The sequence below is a fragment of the Petromyzon marinus genome, unplaced genomic scaffold (assembly GCF_048934315.1).
Source record: "Petromyzon marinus isolate PM22_M1 ecotype Great Lakes invasive population unplaced genomic scaffold, UKy_Petmar_22M1.pri1.0 PM_Scaffold_204, whole genome shotgun sequence".
In the NCBI taxonomy this organism is placed as follows: Eukaryota; Metazoa; Chordata; class Hyperoartia; order Petromyzontiformes; family Petromyzontidae; genus Petromyzon; species Petromyzon marinus.
Window position 1 is genome coordinate 13,521 of NW_027423174.1, and position 27,726 is coordinate 41,246.

Below are 27,726 nucleotides of genomic sequence, written 5' to 3' on the forward strand. Positions count from 1 at the left end.
TCAATGCCCGCTCGCCCAGCGCGCCCGCTCATCTGCACATACACGTGGGGTGTCAGTGGGCAAGGCTTGCCCACTGACACCCCACGTGTATGTGTGTACCACGTGTGTGTGTGTATGTGTATGTGTGTACCACGTGTGTGTGTGTATGTGTATCTATCTGTGTATGTGTGTACCACGTGTGTGTGTGTATGTGTATGTGTATCTATCTGTGTGTGTGTATGTGTGTATCTATCTGTGTGTATGTGTATGTGTGTATGTGTATGTGTGTATCTATCTGTGTGTGTGTATGTGTGTATGTGTATCTGTGTGTGTGTGTGTATATCTGTGTATGTGTATGTGTGTACCACGTGTGTGTGTATGTGTCTGTGTGTATGTGTATGTATCTATCTGTGTGTGTGTATCTGTGTGTGTGTATCTATCTGTGTATGTGTGTGTGTGTATCTATCTATCTGTGTATGTGTATGTATCTATCTGTGTGTATGTGTGTACCACACTGTATGTGTGTGTGTATCTGTGTATGTGTGTACCACGTGTGTATGTGTATCTGTGCGTGCACGTGCACCACCGCCACCCGTACCGTGCCGTTCAATGCCCGCTCGCCCAGCGCGCCCGCTCATCTGCACATACACTTGGGGTGTCAGTGGGCAAGGCTTGCCCACTGACACCCCACGTGTATGTGTGTACCACGTGTGTGTGTGTGTATGTGTGTATGTGTGTATGTGTGTATGTGTATGTGTGTATGTATCTGTGTGTGCGTGTATCTATCTGTGTGTGTGTGTACCACGTGTGTGTGTATGTGTATCTATCTGTGTATGTGTATGTGTATCTATCTGTGTGTATGTGTATCTATCTGTGTATGTGTATGTGTATCTATCTGTGTGTATGTGTATCTATCTGTGTGTATGTGTGTATCTATCTGTGTGTATGTGTATCTATCTGTGTGTATGTGTATCTATCTGTGTGTGTGTCTGTGTGTATGTGTATGTGTGTATCTGTGTGTGTGTGTATGTGTATCTATCTATCTGTGTGTATGTGTGTGTGTGTATGTGTGTATCTATCTGTGTGTGTGTGTGTATGTGTATGTATGTGTGTATCTGTGTGTATCTATCTGTGTGTATGTGTATCTATCTGTGTGTGTGTATGTGTATGTGTGTATCTATCTGTGTGTGTGTATGTGTGTGTGTGTATCTATCTGTGTGTATGTATGTGTATCTATCTGTGTGTGTGTATGTGTATGTGTGTATCTATCTGTGTGTGTGTGTGTATCTATCTGTGTGTATGTGTGTATCTATCTGTGTGTGTGTATGTGTATCTATCTGTGTGTGTGTGTATGTGTGTATCTATCTGTGTGTGTCTGTGTGTATGTGTATGTGTGTACCACGTGTGTGTGTATGTGTCTGTGTGTATGTGTATGTGTGTACCACGTGTGTGTGTATGTGTCTGTGTGTATGTGTATGTGTGTACCACGTGTGTGTGTATGTGTCTGTGTGTATGTGTATGTGTGTACCACGTGTGTGTGTATGTGTGTGTGTGTGTATATCTGTACCACGTGTGTGTGTATGTGTCTGTGTGTATGTGTATGTGTATCTGTGTGTGTGTGTGTGTGTATGTGTGTACCACGTGTGTGTGTGTGTATATCTGTGTATGTGTGTACCACGTGTGTGTGTGTGTGTATGTGTGTGTGTGTACCACGTGTGTGTGTATGTGTCTGTGTGTATGTGTATGTGTGTACCACACTGTGTGTATGTGTGTGTGTGTGTACCACGTGTGTGTGTGTGTATCTATCTGTGTGTGTGCGTGCACGTGCACCACCGCCACCACGTACCGTGCCGTTCAATGCCCGCTCGCCCAGCGCGCCCGCTCATCTGCACATACACTTGGGGTGTCAGTGGGCAAGGCTTGCCCATGGCTGCGCCTGATCCTGCACCGGCTCGGATCGCTCCCCGCAAGATCACGCGCCTGGCCGGGAGGTTCACGCCCGCCGACAGCGAGTGGGTGGACACGAGGACCAGCAGGGAGGTCGAGCGATAAGCCTCCTCCAGCACGGATCGCTCCTCCACAGTGAGGCCTGGGTGGGTGGGTGGGTGAGTGGGTGGGTGGGTGAGTTAGTGGGCGGGTGGGTGGGTGAGTGGGTGAGTGAGTGAGTGGGTGAGTGAGTGAGTGGGTGGGTGGGTGAGTGGGTGAGTGGGTGAGTGGGTGAGTGAGTGAGTGGGTGAGTGGGTGAGTGAGTGGGTGAGAGGGTGAGTGAGTGGGTGGGTGAGTGGGTGAGTGAGTGGGTGGGTGGGTGAGAGGGTGAGTGAGTGAGTGGGTGGGTGGGTGAGTGAGTGAGCGAGTGGGTGGACACGAGGACCAGCAGGGAGGTCGAGCGATAAGCCTCCTCCAACACGGATCGCTCCTCCACAGTGAGGCCTGGGTGGGTGGGTGGGTGAGTGAGTGGGTGGGTGGGTGAGTGAGTGGGTGGGTGAGTGGGTGGGTGGGTTAGTGAGTGGGTGGGTGGGTTAGTGGGTGAGTGAGTGAGCGAGTGGGTGGACACGAGGACCAGCAGGGAGGTCGAGCGATAAGCCTCCTCCAACACGGATCGCTCCTCCACAGTGAGGCCTGGACACGGGGGTAGGTGGGTGGGTGGGTGGGTGAGTGGGTGGATAGGTGGGTGGGTGAGTGGGTGAGTGAGTGCGTGGGTGAGTGAGTGGGTGGGTGAGTGGGTGGGTGAGTGGGTGGGTGGGTGGGTTAGTGAGTGGGTGGGTGAGAGGGTGAGTGGGTGAGTGAGTGAGCGAGTGGGTGGGTGAGTGAGTGGGTGAGTGAGTGAGTGGGTGAGTGGGTGAGTGAGTGGGTGAAAGGGTGAGTGGGTGAGTGAGTGAGTGAGTGGGTGAGTGGGTGAGTGTGTGAGTGAGTGGGTGAGTGAGTGAGTGAGTGGGTGAAAGGGTGAGTGAGTGGGTGAAAGGGTGAGTGGGTGAGTGAGTGAGTGAGTGGGTGGGTGAGTGAGTGGGTGAGTGAGTGAGTGGGTGGGTGGGTGGGTGGGTGAGTGAGTGAGTGGGTGAGTGGGTGAGTGGGTAAGTGAGTGAGCGAGTGGGTGGGTGGGTGGGTGAGTGAGTGAGTGAGTGGGTGAGTGGGTGGGTGAGTGGGTGAGTGAGTGGGTGGGTGAGTGGGTGGGTGGGTGGGTGAGTGAGTGAGTGGGTGAGTGGGTGGGTGAGTGAGTGGGTGAGTGAGTGGGTGGGTGGGTGAGTGAGTGAGCGAGTGGGTGGACACGAGGACCAGCAGGGAGGTCGAGCGATAAGCCTCCTCCAGCACGGATCGCTCCTCCACAGTGAGGCCTGGGTGGGTGGGTGGGTGAGTGGGTGAGTGAGTGAGTGAGTGGGTGAGTGGGTAGGTGAGTGAGTGAGTGGGTGAGTGAGTGGGTGGGTGAGTGAGAGGGTGAGTGGGTGGGTGAGTGAGTGGGTGAGTGAGTGAGTGAGTGGGTGAGAGGGTGAGTGGGTGGGTGAGTGGGTGGGTGGGTGAGAGGGTGAGTGGGTGAGTGAGTGGGTGGGTGAGTGGGTGGGTGAGTGAGTAGGTGGGTGAGTGGGTGAGTGGGTGAGTGGGTGGGTGAGTGGGTGAGTGGGTGGGTGAGTGGGTGGGTGGGTGAGTGGGGGGGTGAGTGGGTGAGTGGGTGAGTGAGTGGGTGAGTGGGTGGGTGGGTGAGTGGGGGGGTGAGTGGGTGAGTGGGTGAGTGGGTGGGTGAGTGGGTGAGTGGGTGGGTGAGTGGGTGGGTGAGTGGGTGGGTGGGTGAGCGAGTGGGTGGACACGAGGACCAGCAGGGAGGTCGAGCGATAAGCCTCCTCCAGCACGGATCGCTCCTCCACAGTGAGGCCTGGGTGGGTGGGTGAGAGGGTGAGTGAGTGGGTGGGTGGGTGGGTGAGTGAGCGAGTGGGTGAGTGAGTGGGTGAGTGGGTGGACACGAGGACCAGCAGGGAGGTCGAGCGATAAGCCTCCTCCAACACGGATCGCTCCTCCACAGTGAGGCCTGGACACGGGGGTAGGTGGGTGAGTGGGTGGGTGAGTGGGTGGGTGAGTGAGTGAGTGAGTGAGCGAGTGGGTGGGTGAGTGGGTGAGTGAGTGAGCGAGTGGGTGGACACGAGGACCAGCAGGGAGGTCGAGCGATAAGCCTCCTCCAGCACGGATCGCTCCTCCACAGTGAGGCCTGGGTGGGTGGGTGAGAGGGTGAGTGAGTGGGTGGGTGGGTGGGTGAGTGAGCGAGTGGGTGAGTGAGTGGGTGAGTGGGTGGACACGAGGACCAGCAGGGAGGTCGAGCGATAAGCCTCCTCCAACACGGATCGCTCCTCCACAGTGAGGCCTGGACACGGGGGTGGGTGGGTGAGTGAGTGAGTGAGTGGGTGAGTGAGTGGGTGAGTGGGTGAGTGGGTGGGTGGGTGAGTGAGTGGGTGGGTGGGTGGGTGAGTGGGTGGGTGGGTGAGTGAGTGGGTGGGTGGGTGGGTGAGTGGGTGAGTGGGTGAGTGAGTGGGTGGGTGGGTGGGTGAGTGGGTGAGTGGGTGGGTGGGTGAGTGAGTGGGTGGGTGGGTGGGTGAGTGGGTGAGTGGGTGGGTGGGTGAGTGGGTGGGTGAGTGAGTGAGTGGGTGAGTGAGTGAGTGGGTGAGTGGGTGGGTGAGTGGGTGAGTGAGTGAGTGGGTGAGTGAGTAGGTGGGTGAGTGAGTGAGTGAGTGGGTTAGCGAGTGGGTGAGTGAGTTAGTGGGTGGGTGGGTGAGTGGGTGGGTGGGTGAGTGGGTGGGTGGGTGAGTGAGTGGGTGAGTGGGTGAGCGGGTGGGTGAGTGAGTGGGTGGGTGGGTGGGTGAGTGGGTGAGTGGGTGAGTGAGTGAGTGGGTGAGCGAGTGAGTGAGTGAGTGGGTGGGTGGGTGGGTTAGTGGGTAAGTGGGTGGGTGAGTGAGTGAGTGGGTGAGTGGGTGGGTAGGTGAGTGAGTGAGTGAGTGGGTGATCGAGTGAGTGAGTGAGTGGGTGAGTAAGTGAGTGAGTGGGTGGGTGGGTGAGTGGGTGAGTGGGTGGGTGGGTGGGTGAGTGAGTCGGTGAGAGGGTGAGAGGGTGAGTGAGTGGGTGGGTGAGTGGGCAGTGTTGAGTCTATGGTGCAGTGTTGAGTCTATGGGCAGTGTTGAGTCTATGGTGCAGTGTTGAGTCTATAGTGCAGTGTTGAGTCTATGGTGCAGTGTTGAGTCTATGGTGCAGTGTTGAGTCTATGGGCAGTGTTGAGTCTATGGTGCAGTGTTGAGTCTATGGTGCAGTGTTGAGTCTATGTTGCAGTGTTGAGTCTATGGTGCAGTGTTGAGTCTATGGGGCAGTGTTGAGTCTATGGGTCTCAGTGTTGAGTCTATGGTGCAGTGCTGAGTCTATTGGCAGTGTTGAGTCTATGGTGCAGTGTTGAGTCTATGGGCAGTGTTGAGTCTATGGTGCAGTGTTGAGTCTATGGTGCAGTGTTGAGTCTATGGTGCAGTGTTGAGGCTATGGTGCAGTGTTGAGTCTATGGTGCAGTGTTGAGTCTATGGTGCAGTGTTGAGTCTATGGTGTAGTGTTGAGTCTATGGGCAGTGCTGAGTCTATGGTGCAGTGTTGAGTCTATGGTGCAGTGTTGAGTCTATTGTGCAGTGTTGAGTCTATGGTGCAGTGTTGAGTCTATGGTGCAGTGCTGAGTCTATGATGCAGTGCTGAGTCTATGGTGCAGTGTTGAGTCTATGGTGCAGTGTTGAGTCTATGGGCAGTGTGGAGTCTATGGGCAGTGTGGAGTCTATGGTGCAGTGTTGAGTATATGGTGCAGTGCTGAGTCTACGGTGCAGTGTTGAGTCTACGGTGCAGTGCTGAGTCTATGGTGCAGTGTTGAGTCTATGGTGCAGTGCTGAGTCTATGGTGCAGTGTTGAGTCTATGGTGCAGTGTTGAGTCTATGGGGCAGTGTTGAGTCTATGGTGCAGTGTTGAGTCTATGGGGCAGTGTTGAGTCTATGGTGCAGTGTTGAGTCTATGGGGCAGTGTTGAGTCTATGGTGCAGTGCTGAGTCTATGGTGCAGTGTTGAGTCTATGGTGCAGTGCTGAGTCTATAGTGCAGTGTTGAGTCTATGGTGCAGTGTTGAGTCTATGGTGCAGTGTTGAGTCTATGGTGCAGTGCTGAGTCTATGGTGCAGTGTTGAGTCTATGGGGCAGTGTTGAGTCTATGGTTCAGTGCTGAGTCTATGGGCAGTGCTGAGTCTATGGTGCAGTGTTGAGTCTATGGTGCAGTGTTGATTCTATGGTGCAGTGTTGAGTCTATGGGTCTCAGTGCTGAGTCTATGGGCAGTGCTGAGTCTATGGGCAGTGCTGAGTCTATGAGCAGTGTTGAGTCTATGGGCAGTGTTGAGTCTATGGGGCAGTGTTGAGTCTATGGGGCAGTGTTGAGTCTATGGTGCAGTGTTGAGTCTATGGGCAGTGTTGAGTCTATGGTGCAGTGTTGAGTCTGTGGTGCAGTGTTGAGTCTATGGTGCAGTGCTGAGTCTACGGTGCAGTGCTGAGTCTATGGTGCAGTGCTGAGTCTATGGGCAGTGCTGAGTCTATGGGACAGTGTTGAGTCTATTGCGCAGTGCTGAGTCTATTGCGCAGTGTTGATTCTATGGTGCAGTGTTGAGTCTATGGTGCAGTGTTGAGTCTATGGTGCAGTGTTGAGTCTATGGTGCAGTGTTGAGTCTATGGTGCAGTGTTGAGTCTATGGTGCAGTGCTGAGTCTATGGTGCAGTGCTGAGTCTATGGGCAGTGCTGAGTCTATGGGACAGTGTTGAGTCTATGGTGCAGTGCTGAGTCTATGGGCAGTGTTGAGTCTATGGTGCAGTATTGAGTCTATGGTGCAGTGTTGAGTCTATGGTGCAGTGTTGAGTCTATGGTGCAGTGTTGAGTCTATGGTGCAGTGTTGAGTCTATGGTGCAGTGTTGAGTCTATGGGCAGTGCTGAGTCTATGGGCAGTGTTGAGTCTATGGGGCAGTGCTGAGTCTATGGTGCAGTGTTGAGTCTATGGGCAGTGTTGAGTCTATGGTGCAGTGTTGAGTGTATGGTGCAGTGTTGAGTCTATGGTGCAGTGTTGAATCTATGGGTCTGTGTTGAGTCTATGGTGCAGTGCTGAGTCTATGGGCAGTGTTGAGTCTATGGTGCAGTGTTGAGTCTATGGTGCAGTGTTGAGTCTATGGTGCAGTGTTGAGTCTATGGTGCAGTGCTGAGTCTATGGTGCAGTGCTGAGTCTATGGTGCAGTGTTGAGTCTATGGGCAGTGTTGAGTCTATGGTGCAGTGTTGAGTCTATGGTGCAGTGCTGAGTCTATGGTGCAGTGCTGAGTCTATGGTGCAGTGTTGAGTCTATGGTGCAGTGTTGAGTCTATGGGCAGTGTTGAGTCTATGGTGCAGTTTTGAGTCTATGGTGCAGTGTTGAGTCTATGGTGCAGTGTTGAGTCTATGGTGCAGTGTTGAGTCTATGGTGCAGTGTTGAGTCTATGGTGCAGTGTTGAATCTATGGTGCAGTGTTGAGTCTATGGTGCAGTGTTGAGTCTATGGTGCAGTGTTGAGTCTATGGTGCAGTGTTGAGTCTATGGTGCAGTGTTGAGTCTATGGTGCAGTGCTGAGTCTATGGAGCAGTGCTGAGTCTATGGAGCAGTGTTGAGTCAATGGTGCAGTGTTGAGTCTATGGGCAGTGCTGAGTCTATGGTGCAGTGTTGAGTCTGTGGGCATTGTTGAGTCTATGGGCAGTGTTGAGTCTATGGTGCAGTGTTGAGTCTATGGTGCAGTGCTGATTCTATGGTGCAGTGTTGAGTCTATGGTGCAGTGTTGAGTCTATGGTGCAGTGTTGAGTCTATGGGTAGTGTTGAGTCTATGGGGCAGTGTTGAGTCTATGGTGCAGTGTTGAGTCTATGGTGCAGTGCTGAGTCTATGGTGCAGTGTTGAGTCTATGGTGCAGTGTTGAGTCTACGGTGCAGTGTTGAGTCTACGGTGCAGTGTTGAGTCTATGGTGCAGTGTTGAGTCTATGGTGCAGTGCTGAGTCTATGGTGCAGTGTTGAGTCTATGGTGCAGTGCTGAGTCTATGGTGCAGTGCTGAGTCTATGGTGCAGTGCTGAGTCTATGGTGCAGTGCTGAGTCTATGGTGCAGTGTTGAGTCTATGGTGCAGTGTTGAGTCTATGGTGCAGTGCTGAGTCTATGGAGCAGTGCTGAGTCTATGGAGCAGTGTTGAGTCTATGGTGCAGTGTTGAGTCTATGGGCAGTGCTGAGTCTATGGTGCAGTGTTGACCACCTGCGTGATGGAACGCGACGCCAACCGGAATGGTTCTGGCCAGCGTCGAGTCCAGTCCACTCGGACAACGGCGTAAGCACCGGACAAGGTGGGACAGGGAGACTTCGTCCACAGGGACAGGGGGGACGGGTCCTGGGGGTGGGAGAGAGACACGGGGGGAGAGAGACACGGTGAGAGAGAGACACGGGGAGAAACACGGAGAGAGAGAGACACTGGGAGAGAGAGAGAGACACGGGGAGAGACACGGGGAGAGAGAGACACGGGGAGAGAGAGACACGGTGAGAGAGAGACACGGGGAGAAACACGGAGAGAGAGAGAGACACGGGGAGAGAGAGACACGGGGAGAGAGAGACACGGGGAGAGAGAGACACGGGGAGAGAGAGACACGGGGGGAGAGAGACACGGGGAGAGAGATACACGTGGGGAGAGACACGGGGAGAGAGAGACACGGGGAGAGAGAGACACCGGGGGAGAGAGACACGGGGAGAGTGACACGGGGAGAGTGACACGGAGAGATAGACACGTGGAGAGAGACACGTGGAGAGAGAGACACGGGGAGAGAGAGACACGGGGAGAGAGAGACACGGGGAGAGAGAGACACGGGGAGAGAGAGAGACACGGGGAGAGAGAGAGAGAGACACGGGGAGAGAGAGAGATACGGGGAGAGAGAGACATGGGGAGAGAGAGACACGGGGAGGGAGAGACATGGGGAGAGAGAGACACGGGGAGAGAGAGACACGGGGAGAGAGAGACACGGGGAGAGAGAGACACGGGGAGAGAGAGACACGGGGAGAGAGAGAGACACGGGGAGAGAGAGAGACACGGGGAGAGAGAGAGACACGGAGAGAGAGAGACACGGGGAGAGAGAGACACGGGGAGAGAGAGACACGGGGAGAGAGAGACACGGGGAGAGAGAGAGACACGGGGAGAGAGAGAGACACGGGGAGAGAGAGAGACACGGGGAGAGAGAGAGACACGGGGAGAGAGAGAGACACGGGGAGAGAGAGACACGGGGTGAGAGAGACACGGGGAGAGAGAGACACGGGGAGAGAGAGACACGGGGAGAGAGAGACACGGGGAGAGAGAGACACGGGGAGAGAGAGACACCGGGGGAGAGAGACACGGGGAGAGAGAGACACGGGGAGAGAGAGACACGGGGAGAGAGAGACACGGGGAGAGAGAGACACGGGGTGAGAGAGACACGGGGAGAGAGAGACACGGGGAGAGAGAGACACGGGGTGAGAGAGACATGGGGAGAGAGAGACACGGGGTGAGAGAGACACGGGGAGAGAGAGACACGGGGAGAGAGAGACACGGGGAGAGAGACACGGGGAGAGAGACACGGGGAGAGAGAGACACGGGGAGAGAGAGACACGGGGGGAGAGAGACACGGGGAGAGAGAGACACGTGGGGAGAGACGGGGAGAGAGAGACACCGGGGGAGAGAGACACGGGGAGAGTGACACGGGGAGAGTGACACGGAGAGATACACACGTGGAGAGAGACACGTGGAGAGAGAGACACGGGGAGAGAGAGACACGGGGAGAGAGAGACACGGGGAGAGAGAGACACGGGGAGAGAGAGAGACACGGGGAGAGAGAGAGAGACACGGGGAGAGAGAGAGATACGGGGAGAGAGAGACATGGGGAGAGAGAGACACGGGGAGGGAGAGACATGGGGAGAGAGAGACACGGGGAGAGAGAGACACGGGGAGAGAGAGACACGGGGAGAGAGAGACACGGGGAGAGAGAGACACGGGGAGAGAGACACGGGGAGAGAGACACGGTGAGAGAGAGACACGGGGAGAGAGAGATACGGGGGGAGACACGGGGAGAGAGAGACACGTGGGGAGAGACACGGGGAGAGAGAGACACGGGGAGAGACAGACACGGGGAGAGAGAGAGACACGGGGAGAGAGAGAGAGACACGGGGAGAGAGAGAGACACGGGGAGGGAGAGACATGGGGAGAGAGAGACACGGGGAGGGAGAGACATGGGGAGAGAGAGACACGGGGAGAGAGAGACACGGGGAGAGAGAGACACGGGGAGAGACACGGGGAGAGAGAGACACGGGGAGAGAGACACGGGGAGAGAGACACGGTGAGAGAGAGACACGGGGAGAGACACGGGGAGAGAGAGACACGTGGGGAGAGACACGGGGGGAGAGAGACACGGGGAGAGAGAGACACGGGGAGAGAGAGACACGGGGAGAGAGAGACATGGGGAGAGAGAGACACGGGGAGAGAGACACGGTGAGAGAGAGACACGGGGAGAGAGAGACACTGGGAGAAAGAGACACGGGGAGAGAGAGACACGGGGAGAGAGAGACACGGGGAGAGAGAGACACGGTGAGAGAGAGACACGGAGAGAGAGAGACACGGAGAGAGAGAGAGAGACACTGGGAGAGAGAGACACTGGAAGAGAGACATGGGGAGAGAGACACGGTGAGGGAGAGACACCGGGGGAGAGAGACACGGGGAGACACGGGGAGAGAGACGCGGTGAGAGAGAGACACGGGGAGAGAGAGACACGGGGAGAGAGAGACACGTGGGGAGAGACACGGGGAGAGAGAGACACGGGGAGAGAGAGACACGGGGAGAGAGAGACACGGGGAGAGAGAGACACGGGGAGAGAGAGACACGGGGAGAGAGAGACACGGGGAGAGAGAGACACGGGGAGAGAGAGACACGGGGAGAGAGAGACACGGGGAGAGAGAGACACGGGGAGAGAGAGACACCGGGGGAGAGAGACACGGGGAGAGAGAGACACGGGGAGAGAGACACACGGGGAGAGAGACACGGGGAGAGAGACACGGGGCGGGAGAGACACGGGGAGAGAGACACGGGGAGAGAGACACACACGGGGAGAGAGACTTGGGGAGAGAGAGACACGGGGAGAGAGAGACACGGGGAGAGAGAGAGACACGGGGAGAGAGAGACACGGGGAGAGAGAGAGACACGGGGACAGAGAGATACGGGGAGAGAGAGACACGGGGAGAGAGAGACACGGGGAGAGAGAGACACACGGGGAGAGAGACACGGGGAGAGAGACGGGGAGAGAGAGACACCGGGGGAGACAAACACGGGGAGAGAGACACGGGGAGAGACACGGGGAGAGACACTGGGAGAGAGAGACACGGGACACGGGGAGAGAGAGACACGGGGAGAGACACGAGGAGAGAGAGACACGTGGGGAGAGACACGGGGAGAGAGAGACACGGGGAGAGAGAGACACGGGGAGAGAGAGACACCGGGGGAGAGAGACACGGGGAGAGACACGGGGAGAGAGAGACACGGGGAGAGAGACACACGGGGAGAGAGACACACGGGGAGAGAGACACACGGGGAGAGAGACACGGGGAGAGAGACACGGGGAGAGAGACACGGGGAGAGAGACACGGCGGGAGAGACACGGGGAGAGAGACACGGGGAGAGAGAGACACCGGGGGAGACAAACACGGGGAGAGAGACACGGGGAGAGAGAGAGACACGGGGAGAGAGAGACACGGGGATAGAGAGACACGGGGAGAGAGAGACACGGGGAGAGAGAGACACGGGGAGAGAGACGCGGGGAGAGAGAGACACGGGAAGAGAGAGAGACACGGGAAGAGAGAGAGACACGGGGAGAGAGAGACACGGGGAGAGACACGGGGAGAGACACGGGGAGAGACACTGGGAGAGAGAGACACGGGACACGGGGAGAGAGAGACACGGGGAGAGACACGGGGAGAGAGAGACACGTGGGGAGAGACACGGGGAGAGAGAGACACGGGGAGAGAGAGACACGGGGAGAGAGAGACACCGGGGGAGAGAGACACGGGGAGAGACACGGGGAGAGAGAGACACGGGGAGAGAGACACACGGGGAGAGAGACACGGGGAGAGAGACACGGGGAGAGAGACACGGGGAGAGAGACACGGGGAGAGAGACACGGCGGGAGAGACACGGGGAGAGAGACACGGGGAGAGAGAGCCACACGGGGAGAGAGACACGGGGAGAGAGAGACACGGGGAGAGAGAGAGACACGGGGAGAGAGAGACACGGGGATAGAGAGACACGGGGAGAGAGAGACACGGGGAGAGAGACGCGGGGAGAGAGAGACACGGGGAGAGAGAGACACATGGGGAAAGAGACACGGGGAGAGAGAGACACCGGGGGAGAGAGACACGGGGGGAGAGACACGGGGAGAGACACTGGGAGAGACAGACACAGGGAGAGAGAGACACGGGGAGAGAGAGACACGGGGAGAGAGAGACACGGGGAGAGAGACTTGGGGAGAGAGACACGGGGAGAGAGACGCGGTGAGAGAGAGACACGTGGGGAGAGAGACACGGGGAGAGAGAGACACGGGGAGAGAGAGACACGGGGAGAGAGAGACACGGGGAGAGAGAGACACGGGGAGAGAGACACGGGGAGAGAGAGACACGGGGAGAGAGAGACACGGGGAGAGAGAGACACCGGGGGAGAGAGACACGGTGAGAGAGACACGGGGAGAGAGACACGGGGAGAGAGAGAGGGGAGAGAGACACGGGGAGAGAGAGACACGGGGGAGAGAGACACGGGGGGGGAGAGAGACACGGGGGGAGAGACACGGGGAGAGAGAGAGAGACACGGGGGGAGAGACACGGGGGGAGAGAGACACGGGGGAAGAGAGACACGGGGGGAGAGAGACACGGTGAGAGAGAGACGGGGAGAGAGAGACACGGGGAGAGAGAGACACGGGGAGAGAGAGAGACACGGGGAGAGAGAGACACGGTGAGAGAGACACGGGGAGAGAGACACGGGGAGACACGGGGAGAGACAAGGGGAGAGAGACACGGGGAGAGAGACACGGGGAGAGAGACACGGGGAGAGAGAGACACGGCGAGAGAGACACGGGGAGACACGTGGAAGAAACGGGGAGACACGTGGGGAGACACGTGGGGAGACACGGGGAGAGAGAGACACGTGGGGAGACACGTGGGAGACACAGGGAGAGAGACACGAGGAGAGAGACACGGCGGGAGAGACACGGCGGGAGAGACACAGGGAGAGAGAGACACGGGGAGACACTTGGGAGACACGTGGAGAGAGACACGGGGAGAGAGACACGGGGAGACACGTGGAGAGAGACACGGGGAGACACTTGGGAGACACAGGGAGAGAGACACGAGGAGAGAGACACGGGGAGACACACGGGGAGACACGGGGAGACACGTGGGAGACACGGAGACAGACACGAGGAGAGAGACACGAGGAGACACGTGTTGAGACACGTGGAGAGAGACACGGGGAGACACAGGGAGAAAGACACGAGGAGAGAGACACGGGGAGACACGTGGTGAGAGACACGTGGGGAGACACATGGGAGACACGTGGGGAGAGACACGAGGAGAGAGACACGGGGAGACACGTGGTGAGAGACACGAGGAGAGAGACACGGGGAGACACTGAGAGAGACAGGGGGAGGCACGGGGAGAGAGACACAGGGAGAGAGACACGTGGGAGACACGGGCAGAGAGACACGAGGAGAGAGACACGGGGAGAGAGACACGGGGAGACACGTGGTGAGACACGTGGGAGACACGGGGAGACACGTGGGGAGACACGTGGTGAGAGACGTAGGAGACACGTGGTGAGAGACACGAGGAGAGAGACACGTGGGGAGACACGTGGTGAGACACGTGGTAAGACACGGGGAGAGAGAGACACGTGGTGAGACACCTGGAGAGACACACGGGGAGACACTTGGGAGACACGGGCAGAGAGACACGTGGTGAGACACGTGGTGGGAGACACGGAGAGAGACACGTGGTGAGAGACACGTGGTGAGAGAGACGTGGAGAGAGAGACACGTGGTGAGAGACACGGGGAGAGAGAGACACGTGGGAGAGAGACACGTGGTGAGGCTGACCGCCAGAGGTCACGAGGTCACGGAAGGCTCCGGCGATGAGCAGCGAGAGCCACGTGGAGAGAGACACGGGGAGAGACACGTGGTGAGAGACACGGAGAGAGAGAGACACGTGGTGAGAGACACGTGGAGAGAGACACGTGGGAGAGACACGTGGTAGACACTGTGAGAGAGACACGAGGAGACACACGGGGAGACACGGGGAGAGAGAGACACGAGGAGAGAGACACGAGGAGAGAGACACGTGGTGAGACACGTGGTGAGAGACACGTGGTGAGAGAGACACGTGGGAGTCTGACCGCCAGAGGTCACGAGGTCACGGAAGGCTCCGGCGATGAGCAGCGAGAGCCACGTGGAGAGAGACACGGAGAGAGACACGTGGTGAGAGAGACACGTGGTGAGAGACACGTGGTGAGAGACACGTGGAGAGAGACACGTGGTGAGAGAGACACGTGGTGAGAGAGACACGTGGTGAGAGACACGTGGTGAGAGACACGTGGAGAGAGACACGAGGAGAGAGACACGTGGTGAGAGAGACACGTGAGAGACACGTGGTGAGAGACACGTGGAGAGAGACACGTGGAGAGAGAGACACGTGGTGAGAGAGACACGTGGTGAGAGACACGTGGTGAGAGACACGTGGAGAGAGACACGTGGAGAGAGAGACACGTGGGAGTCTGACCGCCAGAGGTCACGAGGTCACGGAAGGCTCCGGCGATGAGCAGCGAGAGCCGGGGAGAGAGACACGGGGAGAGACACGTGGGAGAGACACGTGGTGAGAGACACGTGGTGAGACACGTGGGAGAGACACGGGGTGAGACACGTGGGGAGACACGTGGGGAGACACGAGGAGACACGTGGAGAGAGACAGGGAGAGAGACACGAGGAGAGAGACACGTGGTGAGACACGGGGAGACACACGGGGAGACACGAGGAGAGACACGTGGGAGACACGGTGAGACATGTGGGAGAGAGACACGTGGAGACACGAGGAGACACGTGGTGAGACACAGGGAGAGAGACACGAGGAGAGAGACACGGGGAGAGAGAGACGCTTGGGAGACACGGTGAGACACGTGGGAGAGAGACACGAGGAGTGAGACACGGGGAGAGAGACACGTGGTGGGAGACACGTGGTGAGAGACACGTGGTGAGAGACACGTGGTGAGAGAGACACGTGGTGGGAGACACGTGGTGAGACACCTGGGAGAGAGACACGGGGAGAGACACGTGGAGAGAGACACGTGGTGAGAGAGACACGTGGTGAGACACACGTGGTGAGACACGTGGTGAGAGACACGTGGTGAGACACGGGGAGACACACGTGGTGAGACACGTGGGGAGACACGAGGAGACACGTGGTGAGACACCTGGGAGAGAGACACGTGGTGGGAGACACGGGGAGACACACGTGGTGAGACACGTGGAGAGAGAGACACGTGGTGAGACACGTGGTGAGAGACACGTGGTGAGACACGTGGTGAGACACGTGGTGAGACACGTGGTGAGACACGTGGTGAGACACGTGGTGAGACACGTGGTGAGACACGTGGTGAGACACGTGGTGAGACACGTGGTGAGACACGTGGTGAGGCTGACCGCCAGAGGTCACGAGGTCACGGAAGGCTCCGGCGATGAGCAGCGAGAGCCACGTGGAGAGAGACACGGAGAGAGACACGTGGTGAGAGAGACACGTGGTGAGAGACACGGGGAGAGAGAGACACGTGGTGAGAGACACGGGGAGAGAGAGACACGTGGGAGAGAGACACGTGGGAGACACGGGGAGAGAGACAGGGAGAGAGACACGAGGAGAGAGACACGTGGTGAGAGAGACACGGGGAGAGAGAGACACGTGGTGAGAGACACGGAGAGAGAGACACGTGGTGAGAGACACGTGGTGAGAGACACGGAGAGAGAGACACGTGGTGAGAGACACGGGGAGAAAGAGACACGTGGTGAGACACGTGGTGAGAGACACGTGGTGAGGCTGACCGCCAGAGGTCACGAGGTCACGGAAGGCTCCGGCGATGAGCAGCGAGAGCCACGTGGAGAGAGACACGGAGAGAGACACGTGGTGAGAGACACGTGGTGAGAGAGACACGGGGAGAGAGAGACACGTGGTGAGAAAGACACGTGGTGAGAGAGACACGTGGTGAGAGACACGTGGTGAGAGAGACACGTGGTGAGAGAGACACGTGGTGATAGAGACACGTGGTGAGAGACACGTGGTGAGACACGTGGTGAGAGACACGTGGTGAGAGAGACACGTGGTGAGAGACACGTGGTGAGAGAGACACGTGGTGAGAGACACGGGGAGACACGGGGAGACACAAGGGGAGACACGAGGAGAGAGACACGTGGAGAGAGAGACACGTGGTAGACACGTGGGAGAGAGACACGTGGGAGAGAGACAGGGAGAGAGACACGTGGTGTGAGACACGTGGTGAGAGACACGTGGTGAGGCTGACCGCCAGAGGTCACGAGGTCACGGAAGGCTCCAGCGATGAGCAGCGAGAGCCGGGGAGAGAGACACGGGGAGAGAGACACGTGGGAGAGAGACACGTGGGAGAGAGACACGTGGGAGAGAGACACGTGGGAGACACGTGGTGAGAGACAGGGAGAGAGACACGAGGAGAGAGAGACACGGGGAGAGAGACACTTGGGAGACACGTGGTGAGAGACACGTGGGAGGCTGACCGCCAGAGGTCACGAGGTCACGGAAGGCTCCAGCGATGAGCAGCGAGAGCCGGGGAGAGAGACACGGAGAGAGACACGTGGGAGAGAGACACGTGGGAGAGAGACACGTGGGAGAGAGACACGTGGGAGACACGTGGAGAGAGACAGGGAGAGAGACACGAGGAGAGAGAGACACGGGGAGAGAGACACGTGGTGGGAGACATGGGGAGAGAGAGACACGTGGTGGGAGACACGTGGGAGACACTTGGGAGACACGGTGAGACACGTGGGAGAGAGACACGTGGAGACACGGGGAGACACAAGGGGAGACACGAGGAGAGAGACACGTAGAGAGAGACACGTGGTGAGACACTGGGAGAGAGACACGTGGTGAGACACGTGGGAGACACGTGGGAGGCTGACCGCCAGAGGTCACGAGGTCACGGAAGGCTCCAGCGATGAGCAGCGAGAGCCGCTCACACCAGGCACGAGTTGGGCAGAAGATGAGGACGGAGTGGCCGAGATGGGCGACGTCATAGACCAGGCTGACCACGTGGTCTGGGTCTCCCTGATGCACACAGCACACCCAGTCAGTCACTCAGTCAGTCAGTCAGTCACTCAGTCAGTCACTCACTCAGTCAGTCAGTCACCCACTCACTCACTCAGTTACTCATTCAGTCAGTCACTCAGTCACTCAGTCAGTCAGTCACTCAGTCACTCACTCAGTCAGTCACTCAGTCAGTCACTCAGTCAGTCAGTCACTCAGTCAGTCAGTCACTCAGTTACTCACTCAGTCACTCACTCAGTCAGTCACTCAGTCAGTCACTCAGTCAATCAGTCACTCAGTCAATCAGTCAGTCACTCAGTTACTCACTCAGTTACTCAGTCAGTCACTCACTCAGTCAGTCAATCACTCAGTCACTCAGTCAATCAGTCAGTCAGTCAATCAGTCAGTCACTCAGTTACTCACTCAGTTACTCAGTCAATCACTCAGTCAGTCACTCAGTCACTTAGTCAGTCAGTCACTCAGTCACTCACTCAGTTACTCAGTCAATCACTCAGTCAGTCACTCAGTCACTTAGTCAGTCAGTCACTCAGTCACTCACTCAGTTACTCACTCAGTCACTCACTCAGTCAGTCAGTCACCCACTCACTCACTCAGTTACTCATTCAGTCAGTCACTCAGTCACTCAGTCAGTCAGTCACTCAGTCACCCACTCACTCACTCAGTTACTCATTCAGTCAGTCACTCAGTCACTCAGTCAGTCAGTCACTCAGTCAGTCACTCAGTCAGTCAATCAGTCAGTCAGTCAGTCACTCACTCAGTCACTCAGTCAGTCACTCAGTCAGTCACTCAGTCAGTCAATCAGTCAGTCACTCAGTCAATCACTCAGTCAGTCACTTAGTCAGTCAGTCACTCAGTCAGTCACTCACTCAGTCACTCACTCAGTCACTCAGTCAGTCAATCAGTCACTCAGTCAGTTACTCACTCAGTTACTCAGTCAGTCACTCAGTCAGTCACTCAGTCAGTCACTCAGTCAGTCACTCAGTCAGTCATTCACTCAGTCATTCACTCAGTCATTCACTCAGTCATTCACTCAGTCATTCACTCAGTCATTCACTCAGTCATTCACTCAGTCACTCAGTCATTCACTCAGTCATTCACTCATTCACTCAGTCACTCAGTCACTCAGTCACTCAGTCAGTCAGTCAGTTACTTAGTCACTCACTCAGTCACTCAGTCAGTCAGTCATTCACTCAGTCAGTCAGTTAGTCACTCAGTCATTCACTCACTCAGTCAATCAGTCACTCAGTCACTCACCTCCTCAGTCAGTCACTCAGTCACTCAGTCAGTCAGTCAGTCACTCAGTCAGTCACTCACTCAGCCACTCAGTCAGTCAGTCAGTCACTCAGTCAGTCACTCAGTCAGTCACTCAGTCACACACTCACTCACTCAGTCACTCACTCACTCACTCACTCAGTCAGTCACTCACTCACTCAGTCACTCACTCAGTCACTTAGTCACTCACTCAGTCACTTAGTCACTCACCCACTCACTCAGTCAATCACTCACTCAGTCACTCACTCACACACTCACACACTCAGTCACTCACTCACTCAACCACTCACTCAGTACTCACTCACACACTCACCCAATCACTCACTCACCCACCCACTCACCCACCCACTCATTTACTCACTCACTCACCCACTCAGTCACTCACACACTCACACACTCACCCACTCACTCACCCACTCACTCACTCACACACTCACTCACTCAGTACTCACTAACACACTCACTCACCCATCACTCACCCACTCACTCACACACTCACTCACTCAGTACTCACTAACACACTCACTCACCCAATCACTCACTCACCCACCCACTCACTCACGCACCCACCCAATCAATCACTCACCCACCCACTCACCCACACAACCACCCACTCACCCATCCACCCACTCACTCACCCACCCACCCACTCACCCACCCACCCAATCAATCACTCACCCACCCACTCACCCACCCACCCTACCCACTCACCCACCCACCCACTCACTCACCCACCCTGTGTGAGTCTCTGTGTGTGTGTGTGTCTCTGTGAGTCTCTGTGTGAGTCTCTGTGTTAGTCTGTGTGTGTGAGTCTCTGTGTGAGTCTCTGTGTGAGTCTGTGTGTGTGTGAGTCTCTGTGTGAGTCTGTGTGTGTGTGAATCTCTGTGTGAGTCTGTGTGTGTGTGTGAGTCTCTGTGTGAGCCTCTGTGAGTCTATGTGAGTCTCTGTGTGAGTCTTTGTAAGTCTCTGTGTGTGTGTGTGAGTCTCTGTGTGTGAGTCTCTGTGTGAGTCTCTGTGAGTCTCTGTGAGTCTCTGTGTGAGTCTCTGTGAGTCTGTGTGAATCTCTATGTGAGTCTCTGTGAGTCTCTGTGTGAGTGAGTCTCTGTGTGAGTCTCTGTGTGAGTCTCTTTGTGAGTCTCTGTGTGTGTGTGAGTCTCTATCTCTGTGTGAGTCTCTCTGTGAGTCTCTCCGTGTGAGTCTCTGTGTGAGTCTCTGTGTGAGTCTCTGTGTGTGTGTGAGTCTCTATCTCTGTGTGAGTCTCTGTGAGTCTCTCTGTGTGTGTGAGTCTCTCTCTCTGTGTGAGTCTCTCTGTGAGTCTCTCTGTGAGTCTCTGTGTGAGTCTCTGTTTGAGTCTCTATCTCTCCGTGTGAGTCTCTGTGTGAGTCTCTCTGTGTGTGAGTCTGTGTGAGTCTCTATATCTCTGTGTGAGTCTCCGTGTGAGTCTCTGTGATTCTCTCTGTGAGCCTCTCTGTGAGTCTCTCTCCGTGTGAGTCTCTCTCTGTGTGAGTCTCTCTGTGTGAGTCTCTCTCTCTGTGAGGCTCTCTCTCTGTGTGAGTCTCTCTCTCTGTGTGAGTCTCTCTCTCTGTGAGTCTCTGTGTGTGAGTCTCTCTGTGAGTCTCTCTGTGAGTCTCTCTGTGAGTCTCTCTCTGTGTGAGTCTCTCTGTGTGAGTCTCTGTGTGAGTCTCTGTGTGAGTCTCTGTGAGTCTCTCTCTGTGAGTCTCTCTGTGAGTCTCTCTGTGTGAGTCTCTCTCTCTGTGGGTCTCTCTCTGTGAGTCTCTCTGTGAGTCTCTCTCTCTGTGTGAGTCTCTCTCTCTGTGAGTCTCTGTGTGTGAGTCTCTGTGTGAGTCTCTGTGTGAGTCTCTCTGTGAGTCTCTCTGTGAGTCTCTCTATGAGTCACTCTGTGAGCCTCTCTCTGTGAGTCTCTCTCTGTGTGAGTCTCTCTGTGTGAGTCTCTGTGTGAGTCTCTGTGTGAGTCTCTGTGAGTCTCTCTCTGTGAGGCTCTCTGTGAGTCTCTCTGTGTGAGTCTCTCTCTCTGTGAGTCTCTCTGTGAGTCTCTGTGTGTGTGAGTCTCTCTCTCTGTGTGAGTCTCACTCTCTGTGAGTCTCTGTGTGAGTCTCTGTGTGAGTCTCTCTGTGAGTCTCTCTGTGAGTCTCTCTGTGAGTCTCTCTGTGAGTCTCTCTATGAGTCTCTCTGTTGAGTTCTCTCTCTGTGAGTCTCTCTCTGTGTGAGTCTCTCTGTGTGAGTCTCTGTGTGAGTCTCTGTGTGAGTCTCTGTGAGTCTCTCTCTGTGAGTCTCTCTGTGAGTCTCTCTGTGATTCTCTCTCTCTGTGTGAGTTTCTCTGTGTGAGTCTCTCTCTGTGAGTCTCTGTGTGAGTCTCTCTCTGTGTGAGTCTCTCTCTCTGTGAGTCTCTGTGTGAGTCTCCGTGTGAGTATCTCTCTCTGTGAGTCTCTCTCTGTGAGTCTCTCTATGAGTCTATCTGTGAGTCTCTCTCTGTGTGAGTCTCTGTGTGAGTCTCTGTGTGAGTCTCTCTCTGTGTGAGTCTCTCTCTGTGTGTCTCTCTCTGTGTGAGTCTCTCTATGAGTCACTCTGTGTGAGTCTCTCTCTGTGTGAGTCTCTCTCTCTGTGTGAGTCTCTCTCTGTGTGAGTCTCTATATCTCTGTGTGTGAGTCTCTCTCTGTGTGAGTCTCTCTGTGTGAGTCTCTCTCTCTGTGAGTCTCTCTCTGTGTGAGTCTCTCTCTGTGTGAGTCTCTCTCTGTGTGAGTCTCTCTCTGTGTGAGCCTCTCTCTCTGCGAGTCTCTCTCTGTGAGTCTCTCTATGAGCCTCTCTGTGTGTGAGTCTCTCTCTCTGTGTGAGTCTCTCTGTGTGAGTCTCTGTGAGTCTCTCTGTGTGAGTCTCTCTCTGTGTGAGTCTCTCTCTGTGTGAGTCTCTATATCTCTCTGTGTGAGTCTCTGTGTGAGTCTCTCTCTGTGTGAGTCTCTCTCTGTGTGAGTCTCTATGAATCTCTGTGAGTCTCTCTCTCTGTGAGTCTCTATATCTCTCTGTGTGAGTCTCTCTGTGTGAGTCTCTATATCTCTCTGTGTGAGTCTCTGTGTGAGTCTCTCTCTGTGTGAGTCTCTCTCTGTGTGAGTCTCTATGAATCTCTGTGAGTCTCTCTCTCTGTGAGTCTCTATATCTCTCTGTGTGAGTCTCTCTGTGTGAGTCTCTATATCTCTCTGTGTGAGTCTCTGTGTGAGTCTCTCTCTGTGTGAGTCTCTCTCTGTGTGAGTCTCTATGAATCTCTGTGAGTCTCTCTCTCTGTGAGTCTCTATAACTCTCTGTGTGAGTCTCTCTGTGTGAGTCTCTCTATGAGTCTCTCTGTGATTCTCTCTCTGTGTGAGTCTCTCTCTGTGTGAGCCTCTCTCTCTGTGTGAGTCTCTCTCTCTGTGTGAGTCTCTCTCTCTGTGTGAGTCTCTCTCTCTGTGTGAGTCTCTCTGTGTGAGTCTCTCTCTCTATGAGTCTCTCTCTGTGTGAGTCTCTCTCTGTGAGTCTCTCTCTCTGTGTGAGTCTCTCTCTCTGTGTGAGTCTCTCTCTGTGTGAGGATCTCTCTCTGTGAGTCTCTCTCTGTGTGAGACTCTCTCTCTGTGAGTCTCTCTGTGAGTCTCTCTCTGTGTGAGTCTCTCTGTGAGTCTCTCTCTCTGTGTGAGTCTCTCTCTGTGTGTGAGTCTCTGTGTGAGTCTCTCTCTGTGTGAGTCTCTATGAATCTCTGTGAGTCTCTCTCTCTGTGAGTCTCTATATCTCTCTGTGTGAGTCTCTCTGTGTGAGTCTCTATATCTCTCTGTGTGAGTCTCTGTGTGAGTCTCTCTCTGTGTGAGTCTCTCTCTGTGTGAGTCTCTATGAATCTCTGTGAGTCTCTCTCTCTGTGAGTCTCTATATCTCTCTGTGTGAGTCTCTCTGTGTGAGTCTCTATATCTCTCTGTGTGAGTCTCTGTGTGAGTCTCTCTCTGTGTGAGTCTCTCTCTGTGTGAGTCTCTATGAATCTCTGTGAGTCTCTCTCTCTGTGAGTCTCTATATCTCTCTGTGTGAGTCTCTCTGTGTGAGTCTCTCTATGAGTCTCTCTGTGATTCTCTCTCTGTGTGAGTCTCTCTCTGTGTGAGCCTCTCTCTCTGTGTGAGTCTCTCTCTCTGTGTGAGTCTCTCTCTCTGTGTGAGTCGCTCTCTCTGTGTGAGTCTCTCTGTGTGAGTCTCTCTCTCTATGAGTCTCTCTCTGTGTGAGTCTCTCTCTGTGAGTCTCTCTCTCTGTGTGAGTCTCTCTCTCTGTGTGAGTCTCTCTCTGTGTGAGGAACTCTCTCTGTGAGTCTCTCTCTGTGTGAGTCTCTCTCTCTGTGAGTCTCTCTGTGAGTCTCTCTCTGTGTGAGTCTCTCTGTGAGTCTCTCTCTCTGTGTGAGTCTCTCTCTGTGTGTGAGTCTCTGTGTGAGTCTCTCTCTGTGTGAGTCTCTCTGTGAGTCTCTATATCTCTCTGTGTGAGTCTCTCTCTGTGAGTCTCTGTGTGAGTCTCTCTCTGTGTGAGTCTCTCTCTGTGTGAGTCTCTCTCTGTGTGAGTCTCTCTCTGTGTGAGTCTCTCTCTGTGTGAGTCTCTCTCTGTGTGAGTCTCTCTCTGTGTGAGTCTCTCTCTCTCTGTGTGAGTCTCTCTCTGTGTGAGTCTCTGTGTGAGTCTCTCTCTGTGTGAGTCTCTCTCTGTGTGAGTCTCTCTCTGTGTGAGTCTCTCTCTGTGTGAGTCTCTCTCTGTGTGAGTCTCTGTGTGAGTCTCTCTCTCTGTGATTCTCTCTCTCTGTGTGAGTCTCTGTGTGTGAGTCTCTCTCTCTGTGTGAGTCTCTCTCTGTGTGAGTCTCTCTGTGAGTCTCTCTGTGAGTCTCTCTCTCTGTGAGTCTCTATATCTCTCTGTGTGAGTCTCTCTCTGTGTGAGTCTCTCTCTCTGCGACTCTCTCTCTCTGTGTGAGTCTCTGTGTGAGTCTCTGTGTGAGTCTCTGTGAGTCTCTCTGTGTGAGTCTCTCTGTGTGAGTCTCTCTGTGAGTCTCTCTCTGTGTTTCTCTCTCTCTGTGTGAGTCTCTGTGTGAGTCTCTGTGTGAGTCTCTGTGAGTCTCTCTGTGTGAGTCTCTCTGTGAGTCTCTCTGTGAGTCTCTCTCTGTGTTTCTCTCTCTCTGTGTGAGTCTCTGTGTGTGAGTCTCTATGAATCTCTGTGTGAGTCTCTCTCTGTGTGAGTCTCTCTGTGTGTGAGTCTCTCTCTCTGTGTGAGTCTCTGTGTGAGTCTCTCTCTGTGTGTGAGTCTCTCTCTCTGCGAGTCTCTCTCTCTGTGTGAGTCGCTGTGTGAGTCTCTCTCTGTGTGAGTCTCTCTCTGCGAGTCTCTCTGTGAGTCTCTCTCTGTGAGTCTCTCTGTGAGTCTCTGTGTGTGAGTCTCTCTCTGTGTGAGTCTCTCTCTGTGTGAGTCTCTCTCTGTGATTCTCTCTCTCTGTGAGTCTCTCTGTGATTCTCTCTCTCTGTGAGTCTCTCTGTGAGTCTCTCTCTGTGTGAGTCTCTCTCTGTGTGTGAGTCTCTGTGTGAGTCTCTCTCTGTGTGAGTCTCTCTGTGAGTCTCTATATCTCTCTGTGTGAGTCTCTCTCTGTGTGAGTCTCTCTCTGTGTGAGTCTCTCTGTGAGTCTCTCTCTCTGTGTGAGTCTCTCTCTGTGTGTGAGTCTCTGTGTGAGTCTCTCTCTGTGTGAGTCTCTCTGTGAGTCTCTATATCTCTCTGTGTGAGTCTCTCTCTGTGTGAGTCTCTCTCTGTGTGAGTCTCTCTCTGTGTGAGTCTCTGTGTGAGTCTCTCTCTCTGTGTGATTCTCTCTCTCTGTGTGAGTCTCTCTCTGTGTGAGTCTCTCTCTGTGTGAGTCTCTGTGTGAGTCTCTCTCTCTGTGTGAGTCTCTCTGTGTGAGTCTCTCTCTGTGTGAGTCTCTCTCTCTGTGTGTGAGTCTCTGTGTGAGTCTCTCTCTGTGTGAGTCTCTCTCTCTGCGACTCTCTCTCTCTGTGTGAGTCTCTCTCTCTCTGTGAGTCTCTCTCTCTGTGAGTCTCTGTGTGAGTCTCTCTCTCTGTGTGAGTCTCTCTCTGTGTGAGTCTCTGTGTGAGTCTCTCTCTGTGTGAGTCTCTCTCTGTGAGTCTCTCTGTGTGAGTCTCTCTCTCTGTGTGAGTCTCTGTGTGAGTCTCTCTCTGTGTGAGTCTCTCTGTGAGTCTCTCTGTGAGTCTCTCTCTGTGTTTCTCTCTCTCTGTGTGAGTCTCTGTGTGTGAGTCTCTATGAATCTCTGTGTGAGTCTCTCTCTGTGTGAGTCTCTCTGTGTGTGAGTCTCTCTCTCTGTGTGAGTCTCTGTGTGAGTCTCTCTCTGTGTGTGAGTCTCTCTCTCTGCGAGTCTCTCTCTCTGTGTGAGTCGCTGTGTGAGTCTCTCTCTGTGTGAGTCTCTCTCTGCGAGTCTCTCTGTGAGTCTCTCTCTGTGAGTCTCTCTGTGAGTCTCTGTGTGTGAGTCTCTCTCTGTGTGAGTCTCTCTCTGTGTGAGTCTCTCTCTGTGATTCTCTCTCTCTGTGAGTCTCTCTGTGATTCTCTCTCTCTGTGAGTCTCTCTGTGAGTCTCTCTCTGTGTGAGTCTCTCTCTGTGTGTGAGTCTCTGTGTGAGTCTCTCTCTGTGTGAGTCTCTCTGTGAGTCTCTATATCTCTCTGTGTGAGTCTCTCTCTGTGTGAGTCTCTCTCTGTGTGAGTCTCTCTGTGAGTCTCTCTCTCTGTGTGAGTCTCTCTCTGTGTGTGAGTCTCTGTGTGAGTCTCTCTCTGTGTGAGTCTCTCTGTGAGTCTCTATATCTCTCTGTGTGAGTCTCTCTCTGTGTGAGTCTCTCTCTGTGTGAGTCTCTCTCTGTGTGAGTCTCTGTGTGAGTCTCTCTCTCTGTGTGATTCTCTCTCTCTGTGTGAGTCTCTCTCTGTGTGAGTCTCTCTCTGTGTGAGTCTCTGTGTGAGTCTCTCTCTCTGTGTGAGTCTCTCTGTGTGAGTCTCTCTCTGTGTGAGTCTCTCTCTCTGTGTGTGAGTCTCTGTGTGAGTCTCTCTCTGTGTGAGTCTCTCTCTCTGCGACTCTCTCTCTCTGTGTGAGTCTCTCTCTCTCTGTGAGTCTCTCTCTCTGTGAGTCTCTGTGTGAGTCTCTCTCTCTGTGTGAGTCTCTCTCTGTGTGAGTCTCTGTGTGAGTCTCTCTCTGTGTGAGTCTCTCTCTGTGAGTCTCTCTGTGTGAGTCTCTCTCTCTGTGTGAGTCTCTGTGTGAGTCTCTCTCTGTGTGAGTCTCTCTGTGAGTCTCTATATCTCTCTGTGTGAGTCTCTCTCTGTGAGTCTCTGTGTGAGTCTCTCTCTGTGTGAGTCTCTGTCTGTGTGAGTCTCTCTCTCTGTGTGAGTCTCTCTCTCTCTGTGAGTCTCTCTCTCTGTGAGTCTCTGTGTGAGTCTCTCTCTCTGTGTGAGTCTCTCTCTGTGTGAGTCTCTCTCTGTGTGAGTCTCTCTCTCTGTGTGAGTCTCTCTCTCTGTGTGAGTCTCTCTCTCTCTGTGAGTCTCTCTCTCTGTGAGTCTCTGTGTGAGTCTCTCTCTCTGTGTGAGTCTCTCTCTGTGTGAGTCTCTGTGTGAGTCTCTCTCTGTGTGAGTCTCTCTCTGTGAGTCTCTCTGTGTGAGTCTCTCTCTCTGTGTGAGTGTCTGTGTGAGTCTCTCTCTGTGTGAGTCTCTCTGTGAGTCTCTATATCTCTCTGTGTGAGTCTCTCTCTGTGAGTCTCTGTGTGAGTCTCTCTCTGTGTGAGTCTCTCTCTGTGTGAGTCTCTCTCTCTGTGTGAGTCTCTCTCTGTGTGAGTCTCTGTGTGAGTCTCTCCCTCTGCGAGTCTCTGTGTGAGTCTCTCTCTGTGTGAGTCTCTCTCTGTGTGAGTCTCTCTCTGTGTGAGTCTCTGTGTGAGTCTCTCTCTGTGTGAGTCTCTCTGTGAGTCTCTCTGTGTGAGTCTCTCTGTGTGAGTCTCTCTGTGTGATTCTCTCTCTCTCTGTGTGAGTCTCTCTCTGCGAGTCTCTGTGTGAGTCTCTCTCTCTGTGTGAGTCTCTCTCTGTGTGTGAGTCTCTCTCTCTCTGCGAGTCTCTGTGTGAGTCTCTATCTCTCTGTGAGTCTCTCTGTGAGTCTCTCTGTGTGAGTCTCTCTGTGTGAGTCTCTCTGTGTGAGTCTCTCTGTGTGATTCTCTCTCTCTCTGTGTGAGTCTCTCTCTCTGCGAGTCTCTGTGTGAGTCTCTCTCTGTGTGAGTCTCTCTCTGTGTGCGAGTCTCTCTCTCTCCCTCTGTGAGTCTCTGCTCACCTTGACGGCCAGCCTGGGTGTGTATGTCCCTAGGAACCCTCCGTCCGTGGTGTACAGCGAGCTGCCTGCCTTCACGATCTCCCGGAGTGGCACGGGCCGGAAGCTTCCACTGAACCACGAGGCTCCGAGCCAGCGAGCCAGCGAGGAGCCCGCACTCAGAGTGGCGCTCATAGCCACCAGCTGGAGAGACAGCCTAGCGGGGTGAGTGAGGGGGTGGGTGGGTGGGTGGGTGAGTGGGTGGGTGAGTGAGTGACTGAGTGAGTGACTGAGTGACTGAGTGACTGACTGAGTGAGTGACTGAGTGACTGACTGAGTGACTGACTGAGTGACTGAGTGACTGAGTGACTGACTGAGTGAGTGACTGAGTGACTAACTGAGTGAGTGACTGACTGACTGAGTGAGTGACTGAGCTGACCCACGAGGCTCCGAGCCAGCGAGCCAGCGAGGAGCCCGCACTCAGAGTGGCGCTCATAGCCACCAGCTGGAGAGACAGCCTAGCGGGGTGGGTGAGGGGGTGGGTGAGTGGGTGGGTGAGTGAGTGACTGACTGACTGAGTGACTGAGTGAGTGAGTGACTGACTGAGTGAGTGACAGAGTGACTGAGTGAGTGACTGAGTGAGTGAGTAACTGAGTGACTGAGTGAGTGAGTGGGTGAGTGAGTAACTGAGTGACTGAGTGAGTGAGTGGGTGGATGGGTGAGTGAG

General features: G+C 54.8%; 1 protein-coding gene across 1 annotated transcript; it reads right to left on the reverse strand.

Moving 5' to 3' along the window:
• Positions 1-27,241, reverse strand: LOC116937390 (DNA polymerase theta-like). The gene is made up of 6 exons (XM_076063848.1): positions 27,024-27,241; positions 17,261-17,405; positions 8,275-8,406; positions 4,229-4,327; positions 1,826-2,068; positions 1-32 (listed from the first exon to the last, which is right to left on the reverse strand). The coding sequence occupies exons 1-6, from the start codon at positions 27,192-27,194 to the stop codon at positions 1-3; spliced, it is 822 nt and encodes a 273-aa protein (XP_075919963.1). The 5' UTR covers positions 27,195-27,241.
• Positions 27,242-27,726: the final 485 nt, after the last annotated feature.